General features: G+C 36.1%; 1 protein-coding gene across 1 annotated transcript; it reads right to left on the reverse strand.

Moving 5' to 3' along the window:
• Window positions 1–8,294: 8,294 nt before the first annotated feature.
• On the reverse strand, window positions 8,295–9,242 carry LOC105720118 (olfactory receptor 56A3). The gene has a single exon (XM_012456418.3). It carries the CDS (start codon window positions 9,240–9,242, stop codon window positions 8,295–8,297), a length of 948 nt encoding a protein of 315 aa, XP_012311841.3.
• Between the last annotated feature and the right edge of the window lie 491 nt (window positions 9,243–9,733).

Genomic DNA, 9,733 nt, shown 5'->3' on the forward strand with positions numbered 1-9,733 from the left:
TTAATGGCTGCATAATATTCCATGGTGTATATGTGCCACATTTTTCCTGTCCAGTCTATCATCGATGGGCATTTGGGTTGGTTCCAGGTCTTTGCTATTGTAAACTGTGCTGCAATGAACATTCGTGTGCATGTGTCCTTATATTATTTCTTTTCTTTTTTTGAGACAGAGAGACAGGGTCTTACTCTATCCCCCAGGCTAGAGTGCAGTGCCACAATCTTGGCTCACTGCAACCTCCACCTCCTGGGCTTAGGTGATTCTTTCACCTTAGCCCTCAGCCTCTCAAGTAGCTAGGACTACAGGTGTGCACCACCATGCCTGGTTAATTTTTTTTTTTTTTTTTTTTTTGTAGAGACGGGGTTTTACTATTTTGCTGAGGCTGGTCCTGAACTCCTGGGCTCAAGCAATCCACCTGCCTCAGCCCCCTAAAGTGCTGTGATTACAGGTATGAGTCACTACGCCCGGCCCAATTTATTATTTCTACAGTATTGTCTTTCACGGAAACAATAGCTTTGATTTCCCTATTTCTATCTTCCCTCCTTCTCAACTTCAAAGACTGATCCTAATTAAAATACAAAATTTTTCACTCTTCCATTTACCTATCATGCAAATTAGCTTGTAGCTCATTTTTTTCACATTATGCTCCTCCTAATTTTTTTTTAAAGTCTATGTTCCAGTAACCTCTTCCACATAAAAAACAACACTACTCTCGTCATTTGAAAAGCTATGCCTATCTTACAAGTCTCAGTTTAAACTGTACATACTCTACAAACCCTTCCTTTATTTACCTCCATGGAATTAATCTGACCTTCTTGAGTCATGTGTATATCTCCCTTTGGTAGTAGATTATAAACTCCTCTGAGTCTGGTGAAGAGTTTTATTCATTTTTTTCAACTTTCTATATTTTAGAGCTTTAATATGATGCTTTATATATTTAGTTATTTTGATGAATAAAAGTGTATATTATGTGCACATCTTGTTTCTTATTTTCTTTAACAACTTCTTAGAGAAAGAATCAAATTATTGACACAATGTATGCTCCAAATATTCTTACATAAAGCCTTATATAGCTCACAGTTCAATGCAATCTTATCTACCATAGAACCGAATCCTGCTTATTGGAATGAGGCTGACTTTCATTTATATTCCAGGAACACTGATTCAGCCACTGATAAGACGTTGACTTTTGACTCACCAATCTCAGTATGAGTTATAATTTACTCATTCAAGAAGAGTAATAGTTAGTTACCCTCTTACTTTTTGACTTTTCTGTTTGCTGGATAAATTGGATGACCTAATTTATAAAATGTTTTTAACCAGATCCTAAAACATGTTACTAACTTACAAGTGGAAACTAATTTTATTATTTTCTTATGTACATTGATTTCTCAAATGTCTTCTTTTCATTTGGGAGGAAAGTGGAACAAAATATTGGAATAGGATTCTCCAGTGACCATTCTCCCATAGGAATATCAATTTGAACAATTGTTCATGCATTAAAATGCTTTTACAAGAGCTAAGAAAACCATGTGAGAGATCACAGTACCTGGTTATAGCATAATAATAAGAAAAGATGCATTGAAGAGGGTAGGAAGGACAATTTCGCCTTACTCATGTTACCCCTCCCCCAACATCAGGAAACAGAACGAAGAGAGCAATACTATCTTAGTAGAAAGACAGAGAAGTAAGCATTGGACTTTGCTTGGACCTCATTCCTGAGCCATGCCACAGTAAAGCCCAGCACCAGACAGACCTACATGCCAATATCTGTAAACTGAGCCTCTAGATCTGCCTCAGTGCCAGATGGGAACCTGTAGCTATCTATGTGTGAGATGGACTTGAATTCTGGCCTGTATCACCACTGGCTGACTATAGCAGCTTTGGACTCCAAATAACCCATAACTACATGCAGATCTCAATGGCCATGCACTTTTGGTGCACCCCAATGCTGTGCCAGCCTCAGGGACCACTGAATTCTAGCCTGGCACTGTAACAGCCTCAGAAGCCATGGAATTCCAGCCCACTGCTGCACTACCCACAGAAGTCATAGGCTTACAGTACCCCCAGGTCTTCAATGACTGTGGTGACTACTGGCTTAGGGACCACACCAGATGACTGTTTCAAAATCTTTGAATAGGCTTATTGTTGAAGATTATTCCCAGAGAAAGACATACTGTGATGACTGATATAAGTACCTACCTTTTCAATGGACAGGCATCAGCTTATGACCACAAGGATCAAGAGCAATCAGGGAAGCATGACATCACCAAATGGACAAAGTAAGGTGCCAGTAATTGGGCTTAAAGAGATGGAGATGTATATACTGTGTGACAAAAAATACAGAACAGTGTTTTAAGGAAGCTTAAAAAACTTTCAGAAAACACACAGAAACAATTCAAGAAAATAAGGAAAATAATGAGTAAGCAAAATAAAAAAAATTACAAAGAAATTGAAAGAATAACAAAAATCAAACGAAAATGCTGAGCTGAATATTACAATGAATAAAATGAAAAATATAATAGAGCATCAACAGCAGAGTTGTTGAAGCAGAAGAAAGAATATGTAGACAGAAAGACAGGTTATTTAAAAATATACAGAGATAGGAGAAAAAAAGGATTAAATATAATAAAGAAAGTTTAATAGGGATTTATGGGATAGCATCAAAAGATGAAATGTACAATGTACAAGTTATTGGCATTCAAGAGTGAGTAGAGAAAGATAAGGGGGTAGAAATATTATTTAAAGAAATAATAGCAAAACACTTTCCAAACCCAGAGAAAGATATAAATATCCAGGTAAGAGAAGATCAAGATTACCAATGAGATTCAATCGACTACTCCAAGACATATTATAATAAAACTGTCCAAGCTCAGACAAAAAGGGGATCTTGAAAGCAGCAAGAGAAAATAAGCAAATAATGTATAAAAGAGTTCCAATATGTCTAGGAACAGACTTCTCAGCAAAAATATTCCTGGCCAGGAGAAAGTAGAATGATATATTCAAAGTGCTGAATGAAAAATACATTTAAAAAAAAATCACCAAAGTACTGCTGACCAAGAATACTATACCCAGCAAAGCTCTTCTTTGAAAACGAAGGAGAGATAAAGACTCCCAGAGAAATAAGCACGGAGGGAATTCATTACTACCGACCTATAGGATATAGAAAATGCAGTTCTAAGGATAAGGTTATAGCAATAAACACATACACAAATAAAGAGAAAGTATCCTAAATAAACAACCTAATATTACATCTCAAGGACCTAGAAAAATAAAAGCAAACTAAACCCAATATTAGCACAAAGAAGAAAAATTTTAAACACAATAGCAGAAATAATAAAATGTAGGCTAGAAAAATAATATAAAAGATAAAACAAAATGGAGGGTTTTTTAAAAAAGATAAAATCAACAAACCTTTAGCAAAACTAAGAAAAAAGAGAGAATACTCAAATAAATAATATCAAGAGACGAAAAAGGGGACACTGCAATGGATTCCACAGAAATACAAAGTATCATGAGAACTTTTTTCTGATCAACTACACACCAACAAATTAGGTAACCTGGAAGAAACAGATAAAGTTTTGGACACATAAAACCTACAGAATTGAATAATGAAGAAATAGAAACTCTAAATGAGTAATGAGATAAAGGTAGTAGTAGAAATTTCTACTACTAAAGAAAACACAGAATCTGATGACTTCACTGCTGAATTCTCCCAAATTTTTTAAAAAGAACTAATATCAGTTCTTCTCAAATTATTCCAAAAAATTAAAGAGGAGAAAATACTTCAAAACTCATCATAAGAGGCCAGCATTACAAGGATACCAGCACCAGATGAGAACACACACACACAAAGAAAACTACAGGCCAATATCCCTGATGAAAATGGATGCAGGAATTTTCAAAAAGATTAGCAAACTGAATTTAACAATACATTAAAAGAGTATTTACCACAATCAAGTGAGATTCAATCCAGAGATGCAAGAATAAATGCAAACCAACATATGCAAATCAATTAAATGTAATATATCCCATTAACAGAATGAAGAACAAAAATCTTCAAATCATTTCTCTATGTGGAAAAATCATTTGACAATATTTAATCTCCATTTATGATAAAAACTTAATAAATTAGGTACAGAAGAGATTTACCTCAACACAATAAAGGTTATATTCACAGCTAACATATTCAAGAAGGAAAATTAGAAGCTTTTTCTCGGAGATCTGGAACAAGACCAGGATGCCCACTTTCACCCCTTCTCTTTACTAATACTGAAGTCCTAGCATGAACACTTAGGCAAGAGAAAAATAAAAGGCATGCAAATTAGAAAGGAAGAAGTTAAATTGTCCCTATATGCAAACAATATAATGGGTGTTAAAATGTCCATACCACCCAAAGTTATGTACAGATTCAATGTAATCGCTTTCAAAATACCAATGACAATCTTCACAGAAATAGAAAACACAATTCTAAAATTCATACGTAATGTGTGGAAAATATAAGGTCTCATCAGCATAATCTGAGTTTCTTCATTTTATGAATAACAGCAATTTGATTTAAAGAGACAGCTTACTCATGCTTTATTGTATATTATAACAATCTCACTATTAAACTTTTCATATAAAATACATTTTATTAAAATAATATAGCAAAAAATAGTTTCAAATAGTCGTATCTATGTGTGTGTAAGTGATGTAAAGAACAATTTAATGAATTACAAGTTATGTTTATTATTTACCTTCTAATAAACCTTTAACAAATTAATATCTGTTGATTATTCTAATGCTAATATCCCTTACTTGTGATGAGTAAATATCCATTTATATTTTTCCTTAGGATCTTAGGTTTGGCTCTTCTTGAAGTCTGTCACTGTGGGATTTCAGGACCATATGTCTTACAAAGCCAGTAACTGAAACTTCTTTTTAAAATAAATCTTCTCACCTTAGTTTCTAAGATTTAGCACTCATGTCATTGCAACATTAAAAAAAAAATCTTTATTCTCTTCTAAAACTCTGACTTCCCTGGCAAAACATATAAAAAAGAAAAATTATAGCTGACACAAAATAACATAAATATAAGTGTATTATAATATGATATAAGATGTATTACAGGATGAATATATATTTTCTAATCAACTTTATTTTCTAACCATATCTGACTTTCAAAGCAAAATTTCTAGAGTGGTACTGATTAACATCATAGCCATTAGCCTCACGTGGCTGTTGAATGCTTGCAATCTGAGTAGTCTGAATTAAAATGTGCTTTAAGTGTAAAATGCTCAGTGTATTTCAAGGACTTAGTACAGAAAAGGAATGTGCAATATCACATTAATGATTATCTTATATTTATTATGTGTTGAAATGATAACATTTTCATTATTGAAATGTTAGACTAAATAAAATATATTATTAGACACGAATGTTCATTGCAGCACAGTTTACAATAGCAAAGTCCTGGAACCAACCCAAATGTCCATCGATGATAGACTGGACAGGGAAAATGTGGCACATATACACCATGGAATATTATGCAGCCATCAAAAAGGATGAGTTCGCATCCTTTGTAGGGACATGGATGAACCTGGAAACCATCATTCTCAGCAAACTGACACAAGAACAGAAAATCAAACACCGCATGGTCTCACTCATAGGTGGGTGTTGAACAATGAGAACACATGGACCCAGGGAGGGGAGCACTACACACTGGGGTCTGTTGGGGGAAAATAGGGGAGGGACAGCAGGGGTTGGGGAGTTGGGGAGAGAGAGCATGGGGAGAAATGCCAGATATAGGTGAAGGGGAGGAAGGCAGCAAATTACACTGCCATGTGTGTACCTATGCAACAATCTTGCGTGTTCTTCACATGTACCTCAAAACCTAAAATGCAATAAAAATATATATATATGTATATATATTATTAGAACTAATTTTGCCTGTTTCTACTTTTTCAATGTGTTGACTAACAAGTTTAAAATTAAATATGTGGCTCATATTGCACAGCACAGTTCTAGAGGAAATCTGCATTAATATTAGCTATTTTTGTGAGATAAAACCATAATTTGTTCATCTTGTTTGTCGAGTAAATATGTGCTGATATTGTTTCGACATCATCCATAAATGTCTAAAAATTACATATAAATAAAGCAAAACAGATTTTTCAGGCAAATATTTTTAAAATAGGAACTTTTTACCATGTTCTTTTGGAAGACAAGACTTATGGAAAATTTTCTTAGTCTCAGGGTGGTATGTACTCTAAATCCCTCAATGTGTCCTTTTCCTGGCACCTGAGGTTATTTTCTAACAGCTCATTGTAGACATCTAGATTTGTTATACAAACAATGTCATCTTGTTATACAAACAAATTTAATGTTGCAATGACATGAGTCTTAGTCCTCAAAGTTTGGTGTTTTGATGAATATATGTTAATATGGCATATTGTTAAAACTTTCAGACTTTTAATATACCCTAAGAAATGGTAGCTTAAATTTACCTTACAAGCATGTTATATCTTTATAATTGTAAGATTCTTCCATAGGTATATAGTTATGCACATTTATAGCCAAGACATTTTTCTTATGTTGAAATGTTTGAGAGAATGAGATTTCAGGGAGTCCTTCTTGTTTGGGGAATAAAGAAAAAGCTGTATCTAGTTGGATCTTAACAGATGGCTTTTCGCTTTTGAGAAATTTCTATTAAATTATTGATTATATGCTTTTAATTATCGCTTCTTATATGTTGTACATGCTTATTTTTCAATCAGTAGGTTTTGAGATATCCAGGAACAGAGGAATTAAGTGCTAATTTATTATTATTATTTTTTTGCAAGATGGAGAAGAGAAATGAATGGACAGAGCTTTTCAGAATGTCTGCTTGAGTAGGACAGGACTTAATCTCAGGTGCTTTCGGTTAAATTTAAAACACCCAGACATTTGGGACAGGCTTGGCATTAGATACTTGAAAAATTTTCCTTGTATGGCCAAAACAAAGTGACACACACTTGTAAGTTGTTACTGAAGCACTGAATCTTGTTTTTAGAAGAATATTCAAAAACAAATCGCTTACTATTCTCAGGTATTGGATGAGTAATGGGAAGTAGAGTTATTTCTTTCATTTGATTTCTTCCCAGGCAAGACCCAACTTTTGTGCTCTGTGTGTGTGTATGTGTGTGTGTGTGTGCTTGTGCAAGGCCTACTACCCAGACCTTCTCTCTATCTAATGCTTTCTTACAGGGTCACGTATCTTACTGCCCATACATGTCTTTTATTCCATTCCTCACTGGTCTACAGTTTAGAAGAATGTGTTCTGGAAGTCATATTTGTATTTTTCCTACCCAAATTTTGAGGTCCTTGAGTCAATAACAATGTTCTATTTATTTTTGTTTCTTAATAACTAACATAATTCACAGGACACAGTGTGTGCTTAGCAGCTGTCCAATTAATGAAAAAATAATGTTCAGCAAAGATATTTTAGGTGTCAATATTATTGCTGGATTATATGCTACAATACTAGCAGTCCTTTGACTCATTAACAAAGCTTTGTTTGCATACCAAAACCTGTGACATATTGGCTCTGAAAGATAAATGTTCTAAGCACAGCCACATTGGGAAGGAGGATTCAGGAATCTCACTTATGCAGTAGCACTCATTGGTAATTGTTACTCATACGAGGAATCAGGGAAAAACTCCTGCTCTCTCGCAATGCACATTACAAAAGTTTACCTTGTCTTCCAGAGAAAGAGAAGGAGAGGGAGAGAGAGAAAGAAAGAGAGGTGGAGAGAGAACTAGAGAATAGCAATGATATAGTTGAAAGGTGAGAGAAAAAGATCTAATTACAGACTAGTAGGAACCTTTCACGATTGAGGACTGAAATTTCAGCTACTGTGTTTTTTCTCCAATATATTCCCTTTTGTGAAAATAAGAATAAAAGGACGTTACACACAACAGACACAACAAAATAACCACAGTTGTATTTTTAATAATATAAAATTCATGACATATTAAGAGTTGTGTGTTCAGAAACATAAATTTTTCACTTTAAAATCTGCTTTAAGGAATGTCAACGTTTTGGACAAAATATGTTCATAAGAATGAAATAAAATGAGAGAGGTCAAAGAATATTTCTGAGAAAAGGGTAAAAAGAAAAATAGACTTAATAAAACTGATGTTTCTGAAAAGCACACACAATATTCAGTGTACCCAGTTTGAGGTTATAACTCACAGATATGAATTTCAGCCCACTCACTCATTAAATGATTAAGAGGTTATCTTACTTTAGATATTCAGAGATTTAGTTGTCCTTATTACCATCCTTTCTTCAACAACTTCTGGATTCCCTGCTTAATCTCTTGGGTTCTCACCCCATAAACAATGGGGTTAAGGGCTGCAGGGATGACATGGTGGAGAACATTGAGCAAGACTGGCACATCAGGGGAGACTCTCTTCTTAGCTACATGTGTGAGGACAAAAACCAGAAGGATGGTGCTGAAGAACAGGATGAGGATAAAGTGGGAGCCACATGTGCTTAGGGCCTTTGCCACAGCACCCTCTGCCTTGAGTCTCAGCACAGCTCGCAGAATGAGGGTGTAGGAGAGGAAGATGAGGATGAGGTCACACCCCAACAGAGTCCAGCCTACAGCAAATTGGTAGAGGCGATTGATGGTGACATCGTCACAGGAGAGTCTGGAAACAGACATATTGGCACAGATGCAATTCTCAATGACATTTCTCCCACAGTAATGGAGTTGTGCTGAGAGGATGGGAATGGGCAGAGTCATAAGCACATTTCTGGTCAGAATAAACACGGCAGCCTTGACTACAAATTGATCAGTGATGATTGATGTATACCTCAGTGGGTGGCAGATGGCTACATAACGATCATAAGCCATGAGCATGAATGTGCAGGACTCCATGGCCATGAAACAATTCATGATGTACATCTGGAGGAAGCAGGCAGGGAAACTGATGTGCCTGAGGTCAAACCAGAAGATGGCCAGGACCTTGGGGATGACAGTGAGGCAGAGCACGACGTCTAGCAGGGAGAGGAGGCTGAGCAGGTAGTACAGGGGCTGGTGCAGAGAGGTCTCCAGCCGGATTGTGATCAATAGGGTGGCATTGGCCCCCATGGCCAAGAGGAAGAGGAGGCTGAGGGGCAGGGACAGCCATTGCTGCCAGCTGGGGGATCTGATAAAACAATTCAAGAGGAAGTCTGAAGCTTCAGTGGAGAGGGTGCTATTTCGGTGTGCTGTCATATTTTGCCATATATTTTCCTGCTTTCTTTTAGTGATCTGTAAAATCAGGATTAAAAGTTAACTAATTAACAGTGGATTTTTTTTTTTTTTTATAAGGAGTTGGGCTCTTATTGCCTAGGCTGAGTGCAATGGTGACAATCTCAGCTCACTGCAACCTCCACCTCTCAGGTTCAAGCAATTCTTCTGCCTCAGCCTACCAAGTGGCTGGAATTACAGGCCCCCTTCCCCAACAGCATGCCCAGCAAATATTTGTATTTTTAGTAGATATGGGGTTTCATCATGTTGACCAGGCTTGTCTTGAGCTCCTGATCTCAGGCGATCCACCTGCCTCAGCTTCACAAAGTACTGGGATTACAGGTGTGAACCACCGTGCCTGGCCAGAGGCGGATTCTTGATACAGGAATATAGCACAATTTGTCATAGGTACAACTTGTGGTTTCTAGCAGGTTATCTACAGCCAAGAAAATCCATAGGTTTATCCTCAGTGCAAT

Source organism: Aotus nancymaae, unplaced genomic scaffold, assembly GCF_030222135.1.
Source record: "Aotus nancymaae isolate 86718 unplaced genomic scaffold, 86718_ANA_hifiasm-v0.15.2.pri h1tg000059l, whole genome shotgun sequence".
Lineage (NCBI taxonomy): Eukaryota > Metazoa > Chordata > Mammalia > Primates > Aotidae > Aotus > Aotus nancymaae.

Coding starts and splice junctions, on each gene's coding strand:
- LOC105720118 (XM_012456418.3), bottom strand. CDS start 9,242: ATGACAGCACACCGAAATAGCACCCTCTCCACTGAAGCTTCAGACTTC.